Source organism: Drosophila eugracilis, unplaced genomic scaffold, assembly GCF_018153835.1.
Source record: "Drosophila eugracilis isolate 14026-0451.02 unplaced genomic scaffold, ASM1815383v1 contig_883, whole genome shotgun sequence".
NCBI lineage: Eukaryota > Metazoa > Arthropoda > Insecta > Diptera > Drosophilidae > Drosophila > Drosophila eugracilis.
The window spans coordinates 11,283-35,830 of record NW_024573793.1 but is presented as its reverse complement, the minus strand read 5'-3'; the positions used below and the strand labels follow the sequence as shown (position 1 = coordinate 35,830).

The 24,548-nt window shown below is 40.7% G+C and overlaps 2 protein-coding genes across 2 annotated transcripts; both read left to right on the top strand.

The window, feature by feature from the left end:
* Window positions 1-1,430: 1,430 nt before the first annotated feature.
* LOC108107132 (protein Wnt-10b) lies at window positions 1,431-17,261 on the top strand. The gene is made up of 6 exons (XM_017214533.2): window positions 1,431-2,003; window positions 8,389-8,536; window positions 8,778-8,856; window positions 14,013-14,395; window positions 14,459-14,918; window positions 16,792-17,261. The coding sequence occupies exons 1-6, from the start codon at window positions 1,801-1,803 to the stop codon at window positions 16,977-16,979; spliced, it is 1,461 nt and encodes a 486-aa protein (XP_017070022.1). The 5' UTR covers window positions 1,431-1,800; the 3' UTR covers window positions 16,980-17,261.
* A 246-nt stretch (window positions 17,262-17,507) lies between these two features.
* LOC108107044 (neither inactivation nor afterpotential protein C) lies at window positions 17,508-24,497 on the top strand. Its single transcript, XM_041819622.1, is given in 15 exon segments — window positions 17,508-17,633; window positions 18,269-18,572; window positions 18,698-19,564; window positions 19,666-20,054; window positions 20,056-20,601; window positions 20,657-20,949; window positions 21,011-21,282; window positions 21,372-21,658; window positions 21,773-21,922; window positions 21,976-22,073; window positions 22,138-22,191; window positions 22,817-23,004; window positions 23,143-23,558; window positions 23,618-23,894; window positions 23,948-24,497. Coding segments are annotated over 14 exon segments (4,503 nt in total). The 5' UTR covers window positions 17,508-17,633; window positions 18,269-18,287; the 3' UTR covers window positions 24,329-24,497.
* The last annotated feature ends 51 nt before the right edge of the window (window positions 24,498-24,548 follow it).

Sequence of the window (24,548 nt, the reverse complement as noted above, 5' to 3'; positions counted from 1 at the left end):
GCAAAAGTTGATTAAAAATGAAATTAAATAAATTTTATCTTGATATAAAATGGTTGGTCCAAGCCCATAATGCCCATAAGCTTCTGATCAATTTAAACAATATATAATACGAATTCCATCACTTTCTATTTTTGTTGAACAAAAGCTGTTAAGTTATCCAACCAATAAACTTAATATTTTATTTAAACCTAAAAAAAGTCGTCGATTTCACTTGTTTTGGTTAAAAAAAAAAACTGGCTTACATTTTCCACACATTAAAACTAAATAACTAGCTAAAGAAAAGTTGATTGAAGAAAAACATTAAAAACAAATAAATTGTTTAACGAGACCAAAAATATTTTTAAAGGATTTTCGGCGTTTACAAACAAAACATTTTAATAAATTTGTATTTAGCTTTTTGGTATTAAAAAAGACAGTAATAAAATTTATTGTATGAACCAATTTTATTGACTTTTTTGGCATAAAAAAAGACTTAAATAACGGCTATTTTTATTATCAAAATATATATAACTTTTCTGCATAAAAAACAAAAGACTTTGATAAAATTATATAAAACTTTTTGTGCTTATAAAGCAAAAACTGTAATCAAATGAAATCTATAAAATAATCCCTCAATCAATTTAGATTCCAAACCTCCATAAACAAAAAGTAACACGAAAACAAACCCCTTCTTATGCTAATCAATTAGTATACAAATTAACTTTGAAACTTAACAAATAAAAACATCAAATGAAATCTAAAACATAATCGCCATTCTTAGTCCGATTGCCACACACCGAGTCATAACCTTCCTGGCTCGAAAAACCCGCAAATCGAAGCAGGAAAACCACCCAGAAACAGAAGCAAAGAGCGGAAAAGGAGGAAAGACCTCAGCTTAACTACAAGAATCCAAAACTTGTATTACAGACCAATCGGACAAGCCCGGTCTCCTCTTGGTTCCAAGCCAAAAACCGATTGTAAATGGCAAAAAAAAAAAAAATGAAAATAAAAAATAACGAATGTAAAGACAAACATTACGAAGTTAACGATTTTCGCCAGCCAGCCAGTAGCCAAGGAGTTGAGCTCAAAGTTGAAAGCCAGAGCAGATCGTCGAGTGGCCGGTCTTTGGCCTATGGTTTCGAGTGAAAAATTAAATTAAAAGTGAAGAAAAAATCACAAAGGGAAAACCACTGTAATATTGGTTAGAGATTTCTATTGGATATGCAAATAAAAAATAAAATAAGAAATTATTGTCTTAAAAGTGATTATTAAAAGTTTATAAAACTCTTACTAGCGAATGGCAACTCTACAACAACAAATTTTATAAAAATGAAAAACTTTTAAGACTAAAATCAATCTGGCTAAATATTAAAAAAACATAACATAACATACTAAAAACATTTCTACCAATGAATGTAAAAATATCAGCATTAAAATTAATATCAAAAACAACGTAAAAGAAACTAGAAAAGTGCAAAAACTCTTTCCCATTTAAGTTCTTTCTTTCTTTTAATTTTACAAGATTTGTATTTTCTGTTCCCCTTTAGAAGTTCTTATTTAAATAATAACTAAACAAACATCGAAAAATGTGAATTAGTAAAAGACTTACCCAAAAATAAAACCAACTAAAAGTTAACAACAAAAATGTGAAGGGCCAAAGGAAACGAGTTTCTACCTTTTCAAATGAGCTCTACAAAATGTTTCCTGCTGCTTGGCCCCTGCAAACGAGTTCGAAAGCCGCTGCAACGACCAACAGCCCAGTGCCCAGTGATAAATTGATTAACGAAAATGCTAAGCAATTAAACATTTGGCCACAATTGTATGAAAATTTATGCAAATCAAAGCCGAGCGATGACTGCGTGGCGGCGAGCAACATCAAAAGGCCACGAGCAGCAGCAGCCGCAGCAGCAGCAACAAGAAGCAGGAAGCAGCACTGGCAACAACCTGGTTGCCACACCGGCAACATCGCGCCATTGCAATTTGCATTTAATTGTTGTGATTATCTTGGCCTGCTGCACACGCTGGTAAGTCTATCCTAAGACCGAATCCATCGCCATTCACGAGCATGTAAAGCAAAACTCGGCTCTGTAAAATGCCTGTCAACAAATTAACTTCCAGCCGGGCTCATTACCTCGTTTTATATGGCGGCCTGTTGGCGGGTTAATTAATTAAACGACCAGCAACAACAACACTGCTGTTGCAGCAACAACAGATTAATCAATCGCCGGAGTGAGCCGCAGAAACACCTGTCAGCCGAAGGTGTTGGCATAATTAATATTGATCTAGTGATAGCCCAGGGAAATTAAGCCAACCTAATTGTGCCCGATTAACATGAGATTATTGATGCGGTGGGAATTACACACGGTGGGAAGCTGGCTATTTTCACCTTCTTGAGGGGTTTTGGTTAGGGAACATGTACATCGGAAATATGTTAATTGTAAGGTAAATAGGGCATGGAATGGGGTAAATTTAACTTAAAGAAATCCAAAGAGACCACGATAAAACATAGGAGAAGAAGGATATCTTCAAGTATTCACAATATTATTTACTAACCAAAAATAACAAAATAAATTATACTTTTACTATTTTTGCGTCAGACTAAAATGAGCTTTTGGTACGTGTTTCTGTTTTATTTCAAATATTAATTGCTTTTTGTACAAGCTTTAAAAGACAACATTAAAGTACATCATTATTTATTTTTATTTCTTTATTTTATTTGCTTGGGAAAAAATAAAACTTCTTGTTTCGTTTGTTAAATAAAATTAAATGTAATAATAATTTATTAAATAAATACTATTAAAATACTATTTCAGTATATTCACATTTGGTTACAATTATCGAAACTAACATTTTTCTTGGTATAAGATCTTATCGATTAATAGTAAAAAAGCTAATATGATATCGATAACGTCACCTTCTAACGTAACGTAATGTTTTCAATCTTTCGTAATTAACTTACACTTTACCTTTATAAATATAAATGTTATGTAAGTTTTGTGAACATTTTGTATTTTATGATAATGGTAGAATATAAGACTATATGCTGAAAAAAAATAATAAAAATAATTCCATTCTATTAACTAAGTAATGGTCTAAATAAAACTCCTTAACTTGTCATTTAAATATATCATTAAGTTGGTAACGTAAGGAACAATTTTTCGAATTCGACTACATCTCTATAAATGTGGACCACCATGGTAATTTTCATTGTTCTTAGTAAGAAATAATATATAATGGTAGTTAAAACTGTCGAAATTAAGGCAAGGTATTAGGAATATATGTAATGGAAAAATATATACAAATACAGAAACTATAGCTCACAACAATCACCTGTTTCCTAGTTACTTCTTTCAAATTATTATTTTTCTGCTTCAAAAACATTTATATTAAAATATCTATGAAATGATTTAGTTAATCCAACAAAACTATTTCGCGGCCATGCTAACAAAAATGGCAACTTACATGTTAGACCCAGCCAAACAACGAGCGCCATTTTAGAAGGCTTGTGCAACTTGTGGCAAATAAAATTGCCATCGGCTCCCGTGCCCGCCTCCTACTAGCAGTGGATGATTGGAGTTTGGATTGCAGTCTGTCGCTGGATCGGGATTGGAATCGGTATTGCAGTGCCCTCCAATGTTCCCAGTTACCGAACGAACCACGGGGGCCTACACACAATCGAGCTGATTCCAATTGCAGGGTGGTCCCCGGTACTCAAGTTTTATAATGCGCCTGGGTCGCTTGTCAATCCGAGTCTTCTGGCCAGGCTCTCGATTTTCCATGTGCGCAGTGAGGCGGAGCTGGTAACATGGTGCTTGGAGCAGGGATCAGGGGGCAGGGACCAGGGAGCTGGCTTGGATGGATGCTGGATACAAGTACACTGGCTGTTGGTTGCATTACTTTGCCTTGCCCGACTGGTTGCCTCGCCTAGTAGTTGCAGCTTGTTAATCTCGTTACTCTCGTTGTTGTCATACACTTTCAGGGGGTACTTTTCTTTGAACTAAGTAAAGGATATCAAATATTGAAAAATTACTTTTATATATGATACTTTTTAATCTAACATAATTTAAGGGTTTTAAGAAGCAAAATATAGATAGAAAATGTCATATGTTGATGAATTTCTGGATTTGTTCTTGTTAAGCTATAATTTTCAGCCCTATGAAAACTTGATATACTATTTATAATAAGTTTACAAATTGACTTCATCATTGCAGATCAACTTTCCAATTCATATCTAAATGACAAAAGTACATTTATTCATACTTTCCAAAAATCATAAATCTTAGATGATATTTATATAGCAAACTATAACAATCAGTGCGTAAGGGTGTTGCAGTCTTCGAGTGCCACATAAAAATGCAACCTTTTCTTGTTCCTTGGGGTTGTCAACATACTTTTTTGCCCTGCTTGTTGAGACTGCAGCAGTGCAGCAGAGCTGCAATGCAGCGGCGATGTTGCAACTGAAGTGCAGCTTGCAATTCGCTGGCGTTGTTGTTGCTCTTCTCGGCGCTTCCTTCGTCATCCTTATAGGTAGTTGCAACGTCATAATTGCAACGCATAATGAGGCACTGCCACAGCCACAGAGCCATGGTGCGCCACAATTTCGCTTGTTTGAAATGCAAATGAATTGTCGAAGTGCCACGCCTCCGGGTCGCCAGTTCTGCAGTTTGCAGCTTAATTGGGTGCACACACACCCACCAGACACCTGGGCTCACAGGTGAGCCAGCACTGCAGCAGATTTCACACGTTCAAGGGTTCTTCAGGTGCTTTTTTCTCGCATCACCACCTCCAACTTGATGTGAAATTATTTATGAGCCAACAGCTGCTGATTTTTGCTTCCGCCAGGCAGCATAATAATATTTTACGCAAATCAATGGTTCTTATTCTTTAGCTATTTTTTTTTAAGATTAAAGTCTGATATTTCTTTCAATAAAAAATCCTACTAATTTAAAGACAATACCAAAAAACACAAACAAAGGGGAAAACTTATTCAGAAAAATTTTTATAAAAATTTAAATTTTATAAGCTTTTTGATGCGGATAAAATAACGTTATTCTTAGCCAAATTACACAGCATTTTCAGAAACTACTAAACAACATATATAACAGGCGGTCACACTCGCTAACATGTGTAACAAACAGTCACACTAACTTATCCATACAAACTTAGTTGTAAGCACAATGTATTCCCCTCCCTTACTTTTGCATACTAGCGAACACTATGTGTGTCCTGTTCGCTCGATCGGCAAATGTCACCAATACATGTAGGAATTTGGATAGGATAGAATAAGATAAAGGAAGAAAGAACAGTTAGTTTGGGAACACAGAGGAGAACGGCATGTTCATAAAGATGCCTACACATATTCAAAATATTGACACCAAGCTTTGTTCCTTAAGGCCTTCCTTTTATACCTAATTTTAAATTAAACTAAGAATGCTTAACTATTTTAATTCTATTTGATTAAATTTTCAATAGAGTTTTAATAATTTTATCAAATGATACCTAAAAAATGGAAAGCTTTTTAATGCAACCTATTTTGATGCAACCTCTAAAATATCAAGAATATGCGATACCGTATTTAATTACCTAAAAAATCTCTTCATGTATGGAAATGAAATATTTTTATGCCGGATCACCCTGTACATGGACGGATTGGATCAAAGACATTCCTAGCTGTGGCTGTGGTCGCCCGAATTCAAGCCTCCCCTCCCTCCCTCCAAAGTAGAAAACAAACTGTTCAGGAATGTCTCCACCGAAGTTATCTGCCCCAACTGAAATGCTTCAATCTCCGGCTATCCGTCTGTATCTAACTCTGTGTGGGAAACATTGTTTGGCCTAAACTGGCCTGCCTGGCTTTAGCTTAGCCTGCTAGCTGAATAACAAAGATTGTCTATATGTATATAGAGAGAGGTCGCTGGAGAGCAGTAGAAATCCTTGATTTATGCATGGGCTACCGTTTGACAGGCCAGACACAAAATATAAGAAATATATAAAAAAAAAAGTATAAATAAAAAAAAACAGGCGAAAAAGTCTGGCTGTGGCGGCGCCTATTAAAGCCTCAAACTTTTTATGGCATTTCAATAGAACTCGCGAATGGAATCATCGAGCGTGAGAAAGGACTGCAGCAACTTGGTTATGAAAATCGAAATGAAATTTAGACCTGGCCAGTTGCCGGCTTTTATCTTGGCCACAACACTCTCCACGCCTGATAAGCAAACGTCTTGGCTCTGTTTCGAAGGAACAGCGATCGATAAATTTTATAAGCGAATCAATTGCATTGCTATCGCATCGCGTGAAATACGCAAACGAGGAATCTGGGAACTGAACTGGCTTGAGAAGCATGACTCAGACCCCTGAAACCGGCAAATCGGGCACTTTTATTGTGCAGAGAAAATAAAATTCAAGATTTTATATATCTAAATTTAAGTCAAAATCTGTAACTTAACTTCCTTTTAAACACATTTAATCTGAAACAAATCCATCTTTAACCTTTTTAAGGCTTAAAGTTTAATCCGTAAACAATTTAGTTTTCTCTCAGTGCACTGCTCTTTCTCTCTTTACGTTCGCTTATCAGTTTTATTGAAGTCGGCAAATGGCATCGGCAATGGTAACTAAAAGCCATATGCTTTATAAAGCTGTTAACAAAATGTGCATCAGTTTAAATTCTTTATCTGGCAAGATGTCTGGGCCGCATTGCAAATTCACATTCGTATCGCAGAAACGTCAGCCAATTAAAATGCATTTTGCCCAAGAAGTTGTTCAGCTTATTTTATCCTCTTTTTTTCCTCACTGCCTTTGAGATTTCCTTTACTCGTTTTTTTTTTTGTTTTTCAAATTAAGATTAGTTCTGAAATGGCAATTTGTGCTAGTTGGAAGGTAGTAAAAAGTTACTTAATCGATAGCTAGTTATGGCTTCTAAGTCGTATAACTTCATTGATTATAAACTACTTCAAGGTAATGATTAGTTGAGAAATGAGTTAAGTCAGTTAAATTTAGGTAAATATTGAAATAATAAAATAACAACAGATTAGATTAACCAAGAAATTCCTAAGACTTACCTTCCTTTAATCCTCTCTGCCTTAATTTGATATGCAAATTCAGCATTTAGAGCTACAAATTTCTTAAATTATTTGAACCTGCTGTGCGGATCTGGCCATCTGTTGATCTGGCGATCTGCTAACTAAATCAGCGACTGCAGTTACGTTGCGAGTTGCGAGTGGCATACAAATGAGGCGCAATGCCTCGATGAGGATCTCTAAATCTTTGCTCTTTGCAACAAAGAGAGACGTGTGTGAAAATGGCACGTTTATACATTTGAGGCATTTTTGTGTTCGTTTTTCCCTACACGCGACGTGCCACAATTAACCCCGCGCCAGTGAAGAAGAAGCAACCGCAGAAGATTGAGTCTGGGCATTAAGAAAATATATATTTACCAACGATTTTAAGCTGCAGACGCCAGACGCTCACATCACGTATACGCCCGGTATTCCTTGCTGCGTGTCGTAGATCAACGCGATTTCAACGCGATTCCAAAGCGATGCAAGTCGCGATGTGGCAACAACACATCAGCTGAAGTTAGACCTATGGCTAAACTCAGATGAAGTTGTTCAACGTCAACTGGCACTCACTCACATACTGCACAAGGGGAAAAAAGCGAAAAAAAAAAAACAAAACTCGTATCTGGTATCTCTGACCAAAGATCTGAACACCTCGGCCCGGCTTAACTTAACTTAGCTGACCTTGAATGCCATGGCTCGATCTTAAATGGGTTCAGTCGGTAGTGGATTTGTTAACCCCTTTTCATAAAATAGGGGCTATGATTGGCTAACAAAATAGAATGAAATTTCATTTACTTTTACATCGATTTAAGTATGGAGGTTCTCTTACTCCCTTTTATTATTTAGAAACAAATTTAGTAGGGTTAAGAATCTCTTGATCTAGTTAAGCACAGTTTTTTTTTTTTGGCTGCTGCAGAGCTGCGTGATTCATCGCCCAAACATTTGACAACACGATTTATGACAAACTTGGTAACAAAAATTATATTTAGCTACTGTCTCGAACCGCAGCTCGATTAAATCTCAGCTGAAATAAAAGCAAATTTAATTTCACATCTAGAGAAACGAAAACAAAATGAAATTTAATTAGTTTAGTCTTGTTTTTGTTTTTTTTTTTCGGGGTTTCTTCTGCGGTTTTGTGCCAGCCACTCAAGGTTAATTACGGTCTTCGAATTGTTGGGTTCACTTTTTCGGGCCATTTATTGCCAACTGCGGTTGCTAGCTGTAATCAAATTTTAATTGGATTTAAAATTCTGAGAGCAAAGTCATCTAAGCTATGGCCCAAAAATGTTCCCATCGTTTATGTGAATATTTTCTTAAGATTTTTTGATTAATTTTGTATTCAAATTTCTTTTAGGCTCTATGGCTTGCCGGATGGCCGCGCCACCTGCCGTTCAGTGCCTGGACTAACCAAGGATCAGGTGGAGCTCTGCTACAAGGCCAGTGATGTGACGGCGGCCGCTCTGGAAGGACTCGACATGGCCATTCGTGAATGCCAAATTCAGGTGCAAACTTGAATATTTAAAATATTATTTTATATATTTGCCAAATGTCAAAAAGTAGTATTTATTTACAGGTTTAAATTCTTTTTGTTTGATAAATATTCTTCATTATCTTAATTATTACAAAAATTAATGGTGAAAGTCTATCTAGTTTAATGCCACAATTTCCCTATATCTAAATGAACTCCTTAGTAGTTGAATACCATTAAAATTCCCCCACTTTGCCCTGCATTCTCCCCAACAGTTTCAATGGCATCGATGGAACTGTTCGTCGCTGAGCACAAAGAGCCGCAATCCGCATGCCTCCAGTTTGCTAAAGAAAGGTGAGTTGCTCGAGAGAGTTTCCCAGGTTCAGGTTGCCAACGGAGGTTGTCGAGGTAGCCGTGGCCCAAAGCCATTAAGCTGACACTAAAATGTGCAGTAAGCGTGGCTCAGCTTTCACGCAAACAAAATCGCTTTATGACCAGGCTAAAGTCCGCCAACGAAAGTCCGCCAACTGTCAACGAGTTTTGCGGTTCGGAAAAGCTAGGGCAGGGGGTTTGGTTGGCAGAGGGGCAAAGGGGGAAGGGGTCTGCAAACATTGCCGGCCCACACGCAAACCGCTAGGAAAAGAGTCTAATTAAAATTGCCCATAGCGGAGACGTTTGGTCAAGCAGACAATGTCCGAAGCTATTAACCGTCGCATTATTAGACACGACATGGCAGAAAAGCCACAGCAGCAACACAATCCCAGCTTCTAATGCTCCCACACAGGAAATAATTTTCGAGGAACTTAAAACTTTATAAACTGTTAGTAATAATATACCAAAAATGAAAAGTTTGTTCCATTAAATCGATCGAAAGAAGGGGATAGAAATTAAATTTTTAGTCGTTTTAACATTATTTTTTTGTGGTTCAATTTTTAAATCGAATATAATCTATATTCCTCTATATCTTCTATATATCAAATGAACTTAAAATTAAAAGTTTACAATTTGAAATCACAAACATTTTCTTCCTATGCACTCGCCTCACCCGGACTAGATCAAATTTCGTTGTGGCCGAGTAAGAGTGTTGAGTGGACCTTGTTCTGAGGAGGACTGGGACCCACCGTTTTGTCACAGATCGGTGCATCGCATCGCGAAAACGGCGGCTATGCGAACTTTGACTTTGATATCTTAATCTGTCCGGGGGGCATTGTGTTACCCAATCCCCCCTCTGTTTGGAAACCCACGCGGCGTGTGCCTTATGACGGATAGATCACACACACTCTCTCTCTATGAGGCCCATCTAAATACAACAAAGAGGAGCCGCATTCTAAGCCCCTTTTGTTGGACGGGCCAACAAGTAGCGGTAACTCTGATCACAGGCGCCGATCTACGCTTTTCTCTGCAAAACCTGGCAAGCTTCTTATTTTCCCGTTGACTACTGTTATGAGTCATGATATCATCGGGTTGGGGTGGGTGTTAGTAGAAGGGATTTCTTATTAACAGAAAGATCAGGAACTGTTGGGGTACATATCAGTGATTTCTTCCAAATTCATCTTTGTCTCCGTTACAAAAACCTTAAAAAGCGGAAGAATTTTATATAAAATGGAATTCTATTTATGATTTCCAATAGAAAGAAGATCAGCTTGAGGGAAATTCGTTCCACTACTGCCTCTATGTTCCATATTTTTGATTTGTAAGATAGAAGATCTTAGATAAACAGCCTTGAAATGAATGTAAGAAGTCAGATTTTCATGCTACTATTTCATCTATACTTAAGTCTCTGAAATAATTAACAAATTTTGTACATAAAATCTGTTTGCCTTCATTGGAAGCTTAGTGTCTATATTTAAATCAAAAACATCTTCAACTTAAAACCCCACCCATTAAAAATGTAAACGCAATTCAAAGAAATAAATCCAAACTCAATTACCCACTAATTTGGCCAGACACTTAAGCCATCCTATGGGAAAAGGCTCACTTCTTTAACCAGAATGCTTCATTAGTTAAATTATGCATCATACGATTGCTGTAAAAATGCCAAAAAAAGGGGGAAAGGGGGCAAGGAAGGCCAAGCTAAAGGAAACACAATGGAAATGGGCAAAATGGCGGCACTGCATCCAGATGCAAACGATATATGGCCGGGAGATGTTCGGGAGATTTCTCACAAATTTCAATGCGACAGGCGACAACAGCACAGCACAGCAGCGGCCACAGAAGCTAAAAGGGAAAGGCCCAGGGGCTTAAGGCTTTAGACTTAAGGCCTCATCTCGTTTTCGTCGTCTTTCGTGCGGCGTAATTTATTTGCATTCATCGTATAAATTATATTGTAAGCAAACCACTTCATTCAATTTCAATTTAAAAAATTGTTATCTCCGTTGACGGATGCTGCCGCATCCACTGACAACGAACAGCCGAGACAAACGAATGCTTTTTGGAGAGGAGCAGACAGGACAGGACAGGACAGTCCTGGGAATGGATATGGGATATATGGGATATGGGATTTGGCTATGGAATTGATGTGGCTGTGTGGATTTAGTGGACACGGTCAGAGTCCCAACATTGTCATTGTCATTCCACTGATGTGATTATCAGCATCGTTCTCGTTTCCTAATCGAACTAAATTTGTGGAACTGAAAACGGTTATCTCTTGGGATTAAATATTATATATCTGATATTAGTATAGAAAAGTGTTATATTTCTTAAATTTACTTTATTTTAATAAGTAATTTTAACCTGCCATCATTTTAATTAACTTTTATTAAGAGAGAAATCCATTTAAGACCTGATTTCTTAAAGGATTCCTTGAGTTCAGAATTATGAAGCTGGCAAAAGCAAAAGTTAATAATAAGCTTAGCCTTTTTTTGATATTGTTTATTAAAGATATCATTACCTTTATTTTTGAATATATTTTTAGTTCCAAAACATTTCCGTTGTTCTTTTAAGAACTAAGGGGATCTGAGATGAAATAATTCCATTACAGCACATTTTGTGCATATTATTTGCATTCGGGGGCATGGCAGTGGTTCGAGGCAAATGCCAAGCCGGCGGGTTAAAGTTAACAACATTGCCGAAAAGACAATGCCGAGCCATAAATCTCCAAATGCATGCCACACCAGCAGCAGCAGCAGCGGCAGCAGCACTTCCAAGTAACTCTCAACTAGCCTTCAGCCAATATGGTAAACCCAAGCTTATGTCACTGACATGTCTGAGGATCGTCCGTCTGTCCAGCAGTCCGCTGTCCACTGTCCACTGTCCACTGTCCACTGTCCGTTTGTCAACCCGGTCCGTTCGTGCGTCCATTAAATAAGGAAGGAACTGCACATAACGAGAGTCAATATTGACAGGCCAACAGCAACGCGTGCAACGATCGCGGCCAGCGAAGACGACTTATAAGGGCAGAAAGGCAGCCACAAAGTCAGGGATCGATTCGATGGACGGACATTGGACAGTGGACATCGAACAGTGGACAGTGGACAGTGGACGACATGGGGACCTCAAGATACGGGGGCCAACCAACGATGGGGCGACCAAGTGAAACGAAACAAATCAAGTCGCCCGGTCGGCGAGTCGCACAATGACTGACAATCGAAACGGCGCACGGACAGGTCAACTATTTTGCATACATCTACTATAACTTATGGAACTCGTCGGCCGTCGATCGTCGTTGATCGTTGATCGTCGCAAAGTCGTCGTTGCAGATCGCTGATCTTGGATTGGGTTGCTGGTACGGCTGCTGCTGCTGCTACCATGCATTATTGTCAATCAAGTGGAGCAGAGGGCAGTGGATGGGGCATGGCTCTACTAAAGGTTGCAGCAAAAAAGTAGTAAAAGGATTACCTACACTTGAAAATAGGGCTTTCTTAATCACTTTCTTTAACTTAACTTATATTCCTTCATTATGATTTAAGATTTAGGATTTAGTATTTTTACAGATTTAAGCTTGGAATAAATGTAAATTTATGTAAGACATTATCTAAGGTAAAGTACTTCTTTGTAAGTTTTTTTATGAAATATTTTATTTTTTAGTGTGTGATTTAAGATCGACCTTTGTCAGAGGACCTATCTCTTGGCTCTCTCTCTCGGGTTTCTCCTGGGTTTCTCTTGGACTTGTGACAACAAGCGAGCGACGTATGTCGCAAACAATTACTTGGGATTGCAACACGCGGGACAGGAGACAGGGGACAGGGGACAAGGGACGGGAGCTCCAGACTCTGGCGGAGATCGAGACAGGTCGCCAAGCCAAGTCAGATCTCGGTTTTGTGGCCAATTTATGCGCAAGGCGGTGAGAGATCGCGAGATGGCAAGATCAGGAGATCGGTAGATCGGTGGATCGGTGGATAGAGGGACCCCAAGGCATTGTCAAATGTAACTGTTGGCAATGATGTGATTTGGATTTGCAAATGGCCCGAGAGGGGACGGCCAGACAAACAAAGCGTGCATAAATCAAGTCCGCGATCACCGATCAGCGATCAGCAATCATTGATCAACGATCAGTGATCAGTGAAAAGCGGGAGTGAAGAATGCCGAGTGGGCTGGGAGTGGGGCTACTGTTCGCTGATGCCTTGATTGATGGCGTCTTAATCGTCAATCAAATGCGCGCTACACACACAATTTTCCATTGCACTTGCAGTGCAGCAATCGATCGCTGGAACATGGAACTGGAACCCCCCGATCTGTAGGACAACTTGTCACAACATTGACATTTGCATTCGTGCGCATCCTGAGTGACGGACTGGCCAACTTGACTGACTGACTGATTGCTTGACAGGGGCTCCAGGAGGAGGAGGAGCCCCAGCACTGGTATCCGCGACCCCAGAATGATGCAAGCCTGTCACATTGACATATGTACTCGTACTGTCGCCGATTTGGAGATCTCTCTCGCTCTCTCTTACTCTGCTTTTGGCATTATGCAAAGTGGCGCTGACCATTTGCATGTCAATCGCTTGACAAATGTTGCCAACTTTGGGACACTCACGGCCATGTCGACCATGATTAACGTCAGCATTTTTGACAGCCATTTGACAGCTGCCAGCGCTGCATAAGGCATTTCAAATAATACACTGGAGGGATTTTGAGAGCTCTTCTTTACTAATATTAAAGATAAATAACAACCATTATTCATCCTTAATATCTAATCATCGGCATCACTATGGTTCTAGTCTGAGATAATAACAGAGATCGATAATCGATAACACTTAGTTCCGCCATTATAAGGAAATCGCTTTTATGCATATCCCAAAACTTTAAGCTTTAGTATTTTTCTAAGTGCATCCCAGTCTTGGGTGGGTGTGGACTTGCATCATTAAAAATGGTCTTGCCACAACCTCTTTGCTCTGAGCTGTTGTCAAAGCTGAAATGCCGCTGAATTCCCAGGACGGCGACTGCTTCGAATGCAGCGTTAAAAATAACACCGCATAAATTGGCGTAGTGGCCAATGATTCCCAGGGGCAGGACCACCTCATTCCGATACACATACCAGCTACTCCTCAACGCACTTCTTTCCGTTTTAGGCTACCGAGAGAGTGCGTTCGCCTTTGCCATCTCGGCTGCCGGAGTGGCCCACAGTGTGGCCCGCGCCTGCAGCCAAGGTCGTTTGATGTCCTGCGGCTGCGACCCGACCATCAATCGGAAAACGCTCAACAAGAACCTGCGCCAATCGCTCGACAAGGAGAAGAAGCAGTTTCTCCAGTACTTGGAGACGAACCAGATTCTAACGCCCGAGGAGGAGAAGAAGTACGAGCGCTCCAAGATCGCCAGTCGCTGGAAGTGGGGCGGCTGCTCCCACAACATGGACTTTGGCGTCGAGTATTCCAAGCTGTTCCTCGACTGCCGCGAGAAGGCCGGCGACATCCAGTCGAAGATCAATCTGCACAACAATCATGCTGGACGGATAGTAAGTTTAGCTCCTCATTTTCTCTCTTTCTTTCTTTCTATAACTTTCTAAATACTTTCCTAGGCCGTCTCCAACAACATGGAGTTCCGTTGCAAATGCCATGGAATGTCCGGCAGCTGCCAGCTTAAGACCTGCTGGAAGTCCGCCCCCGACTTCCACATCGTGGGCAAGGTGCTGAAGCATCAGTTCCGCAAGGCCATTCTGGTGGATCAATCGAATCTGGGCAACGGGGAGCCTGTGGTTGTCTTAAAACGGGCGCGAAATAAGAAGTCAAATGGGGGCAGTGGATCTGGATCCACTTCACCCGATCTGGATACCGCGGATGCATCTGGTGGTCATGATGGAGGTGGAACAGGTGATTCAGAGGCGCGCCGACATGAGGATCTTGGAGTAGAGCGGGGAACGCGACAACAGAGCGCCGATAAAAATGCGGCAAGAATGGCCCGTAAACTGGAGACCTCGTTGTTTTACTACCAACGATCGCCGAACTTCTGTGAACGGGATCTTGGAGCTGATATACAGGGTGAGTTAGGCTTTAGAACAATTAGTTAGTCTGACGCTCTTTGGTTTTATATACCTGAATTTTACATTAAAATTTATAGTTTTATTTCTGTTAAAAGTAAATGAAAAGACTTAAAAATGTTCCGAACTGTTATGACTTACTAGTTGAAAGAGACTTTAAATAATAGAAAGTAAAGCATTGAAAATAATGATTATTAGTCCAATGTTTACAACTAACAGAGTACCTTAGCAAGACCAACTAATAAGTACAAGTGTTAAAGATGCAGAGTCAACCTTTGCTAACAGATTTGAACTTCTTAAAATCAATTTTTTAAAACTGAATTAAGTTTGGTTAATAAAGCCAAAATTCCTCAAATTTTCTTCGTAATTCATGCCTCTTATCACTTTAAATTCCTACTCACCAAAAACCCATTACTTAATAAGTTAATTTACCATTTTGTCGTTAAGAAATTTGGTGCAACTAATTAAAAATGATTTACCGATACGATCCAGGCGATAAATTTGATTGGCCTCTAATAAATAAATCACAAATGCAAATGAACAACAGCAGCCACCGCAAATGCAAAAAAACCGAAAAAAAAGTTTTTTAAACGGGCTACCAAACATGCCACATAATTCACGTAAAAAAAAAATGCGGCAACGAGGCATGCGCATAGCAGCTCAGTTTGGCTTAGCTCAGTTTGGAGCGGATTGGATCGGATCAGCTTAACTCAGTTTGGATTGTTTAAGGCAGGAGCGGAGTTTAGTCGAATCTGAGAAGGGTTTTATTTTAACTGATTAAAAAGATAAGGATATTCATGCTAAGAGCAAAGGTCATTTTAGTATCTTAACATAGGCACTTAAATCTATTATACTTAGTATATAATATTAAGGACAACTTTTCTTGGCTTTATAGCAAATATTTCACAGGCTATTATGTAATATGATAACTAGATAAACTATATATAACTATAAACTAAACTACTCTGCCAAACATTAAACTATTTACTAGAAAAACCTCTCAAACCTAGCAATCATTCAACGAATTTCCCAACAATTTACACTTTTTAAAAACTGTTATTGCGTTAGCTTTAGCCCCTTGAGACCCCCTTGATTCGTCACTGTCTTTTGGGGATCGCTTTGAGCTGAGGCACGTTCACATCGAAATCGACGTCTAACTGCCACTTGCCATTTTCGTTGGCCATTTTGCCGTTGACACATTTGCAAATTATCAAAAGTCGCTGCTACGCCGGCTACTGCCAGCAGTTTAAAAGTGTTAATTACGACGCAAATTTATAATTAATCGCCGGCTTAGCTCGGTAGCTCCATCATCAGCTCCAGCTATAGCTCCACTGAACTGGGGGACTGGTGACCAGCCCATCGGGCGTTTTGATTCATGTGCTCCGTGCCCGTGCCCGTGCTCGTGTCCGGTGTCGTGTCTAGCCAAATGATGGCAATTAACGTTGGCAATTATCGTCGTCCAAACAATTATGATACTTTGTTTATGCTTTAGTTTAATAGTTTATTTATGGCCTTTTAATAGCCTGTCCTCAAGTGGGAAGGGATTAAAGGAGATCTGATCGAGGTTTTCCAGTCAGTTAAAGCGGGAAATGTCGTTCTAAGCTTTTAAAACGATAAAAAGTTGGGTATTTCCAGTCAATGGAAATATTATTAAACTTTAACTTTTTATTTTAATTAAATTCTTATCAAGAATGTAGTGAGCTTGATTAAATCTGAACATTTTCCGACAATAGGATTTCTTTTTTAATGAAATGAAGTATCGTTTTTTGAATATTTCGATTAGTTCTTATTTTCTGAATTTCTGATCTGTTTTATTTTCTACAATAAACTAACAAAACACATTAAAACATGTTATTATATCCAATATTTTCCAGGGACCGTTGGTCGCAAGTGCAACCGTAACACCACGACCAGCGACGGATGCACCTCCCTCTGCTGTGGGCGTGGCCATAGCCAAGTCATCCAGCGGAGGGCGGAGCGGTGTCACTGTAAATTTCAATGGTGCTGTAATGTGGAGTGCGAGGAGTGTCACGTGGAGGAATGGATTAGCATATGCAACTGAGGGAGATGAACGAAGTGGCAGGCGAGAGAAGGAAATGGTAGCCTTCAGCCAGACGAATAAGAAAAGACTTTTCTTCAATCTAAATGAAAAACTTAACACACAAAAATCAGTATTAAAAGGAAAACCATAACATACGCAATAAGGGCAGAAAACAGGCTAAGAACAGACAGCAGTAAACGTGTGTGAATGCAATGTGCTTAGTTTAGCAATCTCCAGCCATTTGGATTACGCATAAATATATTTTGTAAATACGAATAATAAGATGCATAATTAGTCTGTCAATCAGCTGACTTTCACTCGCGTTGTTGCCAGTTTCCTTTTTTCTTTTCCTTTCACCTGCCGCTTTTCACCCACCTGTGTCTCTGAGCTTTTCCTTTGTTTCGTTTTCGCTCTCTAGCACGTGAATGTCGCCGCAGTTGCTAATTGAATTAGCCAGCTAAATAGTTGTCCAAGGTGTGCACCCAGGTACTGCCCATTGCGGGGCTTCCTTCCTTGCCAGTGAAAAGCCGTCGATTGCATTGGCCCATCATTTAGTTGGCTTACGGCAGCGGTACGTGCTGCATGCGTGCGGTCGGTTCGAAATTCTGAATAAAAATATTTCCCTTAAAAGCAAATATCTCAAGGAAAAGTGTGCCACTCTCTGATATAGCAAAGGTGTGTCCTGAAGGATTAAGTGCTACTAAATCTGTAAAGTGGTTTTCATGAAGAAGTTTTCAGTCCAAGAAAATTAAGAAGCAGCCGAGAACCCAAACTTTTTCAACTTTCTAAAGGATGTCCTGCTGGCCAAAGGATTAAATATATATTCCTTGGATTTTAAGAAAACATTTAATCAGGTTTTGGTATACTTTTCAGAAATTAATCTGCTTAAATATTTGTTATCAAAGGTCTTTAAAAATATTTTTGGATTTTTATCAATCAAAGTTAAGGAAAAACTGAAAAGATAAACTACTTATCTAGCTAAAATAGGAAATCTGAAATTAATTTTTACCCACAAAAATAAAAGCTTATGAACTCTATAGTTAGTACTTAAAGTTAAATGTATAAAATTAATATAAATTTTCTTTGAAAAAAGAAAAAACTTTAACCCTTGTCTTCTAACCAAGAGATCCAAAGAAACCCCTTGGAATGCTCTTTTCTTTAGGGTTTTGCAAATTGCAGCAATGAACGCAAGCATAATGCGATTTGCATTAGGGAAAAGTGAAACGAGGGAAAGTTAATCCCCCTGATAACCCCTTTATGCTTTATGCCTTATTCCCCAAGTTTAACCCACATATTCTTCGAACATTTAGAAGAATCATCTAAGTCAGGATGTATTTACCATACTCCCAATTGCCGGATCCTACGGATAAATTCGAGATCTACGAGGAGATAGCCCAGGGTGTCAATGCGAAGGTTTTTCGGGCCAAGGAGCTGGATAATGATCGAATAGTGGCCCTGAAGATCCAGCACTACGATGAGGAGCACCAGGTGTCCATCGAAGAGGAGTATCGCACTCTGCGGGATTACTGCGACCATCCCAATCTTCCTGAATTTTATGGCGTGTACAAGCTATCGAAGCCAAATGGACCCGATGAGATCTGGTTTGTCATGGAGGTGAGTCAAGAAAATGCTAAAATTTAAGTAGTTAAAACAATAATTGATTAACTTTAACTTAACTTAACTTTAAATTTAAATGGAAATAAATAAAGTTAATAATTATAAAAAAAACTTTCTGTCAGTACTGCTCGGGAGGAACAGCCGTGGATATGGTGAACAAGCTCCTGAAACTGGACCGTCGGATGCGGGAGGAGCACATTGCCTATATCATCCGGGAGACTTGCCGTGCAGCCATCGAACTAAACCGTAATCATGTCCTGCATCGGGACATTCGCGGTGATAACATCTTGTTGACCAAAAATGGAAGAGTTAAGCTCTGCGATTTCGGATTATCCCGTCAGGTGGACTCTACTCTGGGAAAGAGGGGCACCTGCATTGGCTCGCCCTGTTGGATGGCACCCGAAGTGGTGTCCGCCATGGAGTCCCGAGAACCGGACATTACCGTTCGTGCCGATGTCTGGGCCTTGGGAATTACCACCATCGAACTGGCTGATGGAAAGCCCCCGTTCGCTGACATGCATCCCACTAGAGCCATGTTCCAGATCATTCGCAATCCTCCGCCGACTCTTATGCGACCCACAAATTGGTCGCAGCAGATCAACGATTTCATCGCCGAGAGTCTGGAGAAGAATGCCGAGAATCGTCCCATGATGGTGGAGATGGTGGAGCATCCATTTCTCACCGAACTCATTGAAAACGAGGACGAGATGCGTTCGGACATCTCGGAGATGCTGGAACTCTCCAGAGATGTGAAAACTTTGTACAAGGAGCCGGAATTATTCGTGGACCGCGGCTATGTCAAGAGATTTGATGAGAAGCCGGAGAGGATGTACCCGGAGGACTTGGCTGCCTTGGAAAATCCAGTGGATGAGAACATTATCGAATCACTGCGTCATCGCATTTTGATGGGAGAATCCTATAGTTTCATTGGAGATATCTTGTTGTCCTTGAATTCCAATGAAATCAAAGAGGAATTTCCCCAGAGGTGAGTGAAAACTTAAAATTATATTTTATTTATTATTGACTTCAAGTTTAAATATTCAAAGATTAATTTGTAATTATTTTCCTATTATCACCATTACTTTACCAGTTCCATGCCAAGTACCGCTTCAAGTCGCGTTCGGAGAATCAGCCGCATATCTTCTCGGTGGCCGACATCGCCTACCAGGACATGCTGCATCATAAGGAGCCACAGCACATTGTGCTCTCTGGGGAAAGTTACTCGGGCAAATCTACTAATGCCCGTTTGCTGATCAAGCACCTGTGCTACCTGGGCGATGGAAATCGTGGGGCCACTGGTCGTGTTGAGAGCTCCATCAAGGCCATTCTGATGCTAGTGAATGCAGGAACTCCGGTGAACAACGACTCCACCAGATGTGTTCTACAATACTGTTTGACTTTCGGAAAAACTGGCAAGATGAGCGGAGCTGTTTTTAATATGTACATGCTGGAAAAGCTGCGAGTGGCCACCACGGATGGCACAGCACAACTTCCACATTTTCTACTACTTCTACGACTTCATCAATCAGCAGAATCAGCTCAAGGAGTACAACCTGAAGGCTGAAAGGAATTATCGCTACTTGCGGGTTCCACCAGAGGTTCCACCATCGAAACTGAAGTATCGTCGTGATGACCCCGAGGGCAATGTGGAGAAGTTCAGGGAGTTTGAGAACATTTTGAGGGACATTGACTTCAATCACAAGCAACTGGAGACCGTTCGTAAGGTGCTGTCTGCCATTTTGAATATCGGCAACATCCGTTTCCGGCAGAACGGAAAGTTTGCGGAAGTGGAGAACACCGACATTGTCTCCCGAATTGCTGAGCTATTGCGGGTGGATGAGAAGAAGTTCATGTGGTCCCTGACCAATTTCATCATGGTCAAGGGCGGCATCGCCGAGAGGCGTCAGTATACTACTGAAGAGGCTAGAGATGCCCGCGATGCGGTGGCCAGCACCCTCTACTCCCGATTGGTGGACTTCATCATCAACAGAATCAACATGAACATGTCCTTCCCAAGGGCTGTGTTGTAAGTATTGTTTACTTTTTAACTAGTTTATAGTTTTATTTTTCATAAATTTTAGTGGCGACACCAATGCCATTATCATCCATGACATGTTCGGTTTCGAGTGCTTCAATCGCAATGGTCTGGAGCAGCTGATGATAAACACTCTAAACGAGCAGATGCAATACCATTATAATCAGCGCATTTTTATCAGTGAAATGCTGGAAATGGAGGCTGAGGACATTGATACCATCAACCTGAATTTCTATGACAACAAGACAGCTCTGGATAACTTGCTGACCAAACCGGATGGCTTGTTCTACATCATCGATGATGCCTCACGTTCTTGCCAAGATCAGGATTTGATTATGGGTATAACAGCTCTACTAACACCCACTGGGTTTATCTTATTTGAGTATTTTTAATGTCACAGATCGTGTTTCGGAGAAGCACAGCCAGTTTGTGAAGAAGCACACTGCCACTGAGATATCCGTGGCTCATTACACGGGCCGCATCATCTACGACACGCGCGCCTTTACCGACATCAATCGGGACTTCGTTCCCCCGGAGATGATCGAGACCTTCCGCTCCTCGCTGGATGAGAGCATCATGCTCATGTTCACCAATCAACTGACCAAGGCTGGCAATCTCACGATGCCATTTGAGGCGGTCCAGCATAAGGATGAAACGGAGAGGAGGTCTTATGTGAGTTTGCCATTTGGGCACAAACTTTCTATAATGATATTTTATACTATATAATACTATATTATTATACTTTAAATAATCCCTTTTAGGCTTTGAACACTCTGAGTGCCGGCTGCATCTCCCAGGTGAATAATCTCCGTACTTTGGCGGCCAACTTCCGCTTCACCTGCCTGACCCTGCTCAAAATGCTAAGCCAGAATGCGAATCTCGGCGTGCACTTTGTCCGCTGCATACGCGCTGATCTGGAGTACAAGCCCAGAGCTTTCCACTCGGATGTCGTTCAGCAACAGATGAAGGCCCTGGGTGTCCTGGACACTGTCATCGCCCGGCAGAGGGGCTTCAGTTCACGACTGCCCTTCGAGGAGTTCTTAAGGCGGTGGGTAACAGCTTTGATTTATGTTAGGAATATATTCAAATAATAATGCCATTAAACTTATATAAATGTAGGTAGTTAATCAAGATACTGATGTTAATTTTACCCTTTCCTTAGATACCAATTCCTTGCTTTTGACTTCGATGAGCCTGTGGAAATGACCAAGGATAACTGTCGTCTTTTGTTTTTGCGTCTCAAGATGGAAGGCTGGTCCTTGGGCAAGACCAAGGTTTTCTTACGCTACTACAATGATGAGTTTTTGGCCAGGTGAGAAAACATTTCATGCACTTAAAGAAAATATTTATAAGAATTTATTACAGACTGTACGAGCTGCAGGTGAAGAAGGTCATCAAGGTGCAGTCTATGATGCGAGCCCTTCTAGCACGAAAACGCGTCAAAGGCGGCAAGGTGTTCAAATGTAAGAGCCACAAATTAAACTTAGTATTAGATGTATAAAAACTAATTGAAAAATCCCATCGTAGTGGGCAAAAAGGGACAGGAGCAACACGATGTGGCCGCGTCCAAAATACAAAAAGGTAAAAAAACGCAGGTGGATAGGCTAAGAGAGTACGAAGAGGAGCACATCGACATAAGTGAGACGCCCTCGGAGGCCGAGGAGATGTTCCTCGAGGCCAGAATGGACGAGGCCCTGGCGGCGGTGCGAATATCGAAGATCGAACAGGCATCAGCCGATGAATAGTCCCCCAAACTATATACCATTTATACACACTATATCACACTATATCGATCGATATTACTCGTAATACTACAACTACTACTACTACTACTACCAATAAAATCTAGAAATTGCAAATGCAAAAGAAAAAAAACAAAACAATCAACTAGTCTAGGGTCTCGGCAACCACTTAAGCCGCTTAGTGGTGTCAAATGTGGATGCCACCCCGCTGGGCGGTTGTAGTTTCTATCTGATGCAACCAATCGGCTTATAGCTGTCTGAGACATAACACTTAACATCGACGGCACCTCCGGCAAGAGATGAATTATAAGTGCTGCGTAGAAAAGAAATGAAAATTTAATTAAATTAAGGTGACTTCCCTCTCATTCTCCTCTGTACACCATCACTTATCACCCATCCACCCCGCTGACCGCCTTTCAAATGGGCTACTCTAACGGCTTTCCTCTGCTTTCATTTTCCCACAGCCTTTAGGGGATTCCGCGACCGGGTACGTCTCCCTCCGCTCGTCAACGAGAAGTCCGGCCAGCTGAACGAGAACACCGCCGACTTTATCCGCCCGTTTGCCAAGAAGTGGCGCGAGAAGTCTATTTTCCAGGTCTTACTGCACTACAGGGCGGCTCGCTTCCAGGACTTTGTCAATCTCTCACAGCAGGTGAGTGAAGATCTCTAACATAATGTATACTAAATATCTAGAAATATGAAAATTAGCTAATCAAATAGTTCATGGAAAGTCATCTATGAAACTTTCCAAAAACTATATTTTTAAAGATACCCGATATCCCCTTCCCAGGTCCACATCTACAACCAAAGAATGGTGGCTGGCTTAAATAAATGCACCAGGGCTGTGCCCTTCGAGAGGATCAACATGCGCGAAGTGAACTCCTCGCAGCTAGGACCACTGCCAGTGCCCATAAAGAAAATGCCCTTCCGCCTGGACCAGATTCCCTTCTACGACACCCAGTACATGGTGGACCCGGCTAACTCGATTTCCCGCCAGACATTTCCCAATCAGTTGCTAACACAGCACATGGAGGATGATGAGCCCTGGGACAGTCCACTGCAGCGCAATCCCTCGATGACTTCGTGTGCCCTGACCTACAATGCGTATAAGAAGGAGCAGGCTTGCCAGACCAACTGGGATCGCATGGGCGAGAGTGACAATATCTACAATCAGGGCTACTTCCGAGACCCCCAGCAGCTAAGGAGGTTAGTATATAACTTAAACTTACTAAAGTTTATTTAGATTTTAACCTTCTTGTAAACAGAAACCAAATGCAGATGAACATGAATGCCTATAACAATGCCTACAACAGCTACAGCAGCAACTATAACAACCAGAACTGGGGGGTCCATCGATCCGGATCCAGACGCAACTCTTTGAAGGGCTATGCGGCGCCTCCTCCTCCTCCACCGCCTATGCCCTCATCCAACTACTATCGCAATAACCCCAACCAGCAGCAGCGCAACTATCAGCAAAGATCCTCGTATCCACCATCGGATCCAGTGAGGGAACTACAGAACATGGCTCGCAACGAGGGAGATGTAAGTATTATGACATACAATTCTGGGAAACTATCTAAACTTGTACTTCTTAGAACTCCGAGGATCCTCCCTTCAACTTCAAGGCCATGCTGCGTAAGACAAACTATCCAAGAGGATCCGAGACTAGCACCTATGACTTCAACAATCGTCGGGGCTCGGACAGCGGTCAGCAACACACGTTCCAGGCGCCAAAGCTACGATCAACAGGTCGTCGGTTCCAGGAAGATGAAGGCTATAACTCATCATCGGGCAACTATGGGGTGTCTAGGAACTTTGGCCAGCAGCAAAGGGCTCCGACATTGAGGCAATCACCTGCCAGTGTGGGTCGCAGCTTCGAGGACAGCAATGCCAGGTCGTTTGAGGAGGCAGGATCCTATGTTGAAGAGGAGATCGCACCGGGAGTGACCCTATCCGGCTATGCCGTGGATATCTAAAATTAATTGATAAGAATTTAAAGATTATAGTTAAATGTTATGCAGTGCGTTAAGACAATTGAGAAAACCAACCCACCTGAAATTCCGCAACACAACTCTTTTTCTTCATAACATTCTGTCAAAAATGTTTCATAAAATGAAATAAATAAATTATCTTGAGTTAAAATTATATGATAATTTGGTGTTTAATTAAATAATTAAAAGAAAATTAAACAAATTC

What these genes read in the sequence shown, in the direction of transcription:
- LOC108107132 (XM_017214533.2), top strand. Translation starts at nt 1,801, where the DNA reads ATGAAAATTTATGCAAATCAAAGCCGAGCGATGACTGCGTGGCGGCGA. An exon ending in CTCCAGTTTGCTAAAGAAAG is followed by an intron (nt 8,857 to 14,012) that starts GTGAGTTGCTCG and finishes TTTCCGTTTTAG; the next exon opens with GCTACCGAGAGAGTGCGTTC. An exon ending in TCTTGGAGCTGATATACAGG is followed by an intron (nt 14,919 to 16,791) that starts GTGAGTTAGGCT and finishes AATATTTTCCAG; the next exon opens with GGACCGTTGGTCGCAAGTGC.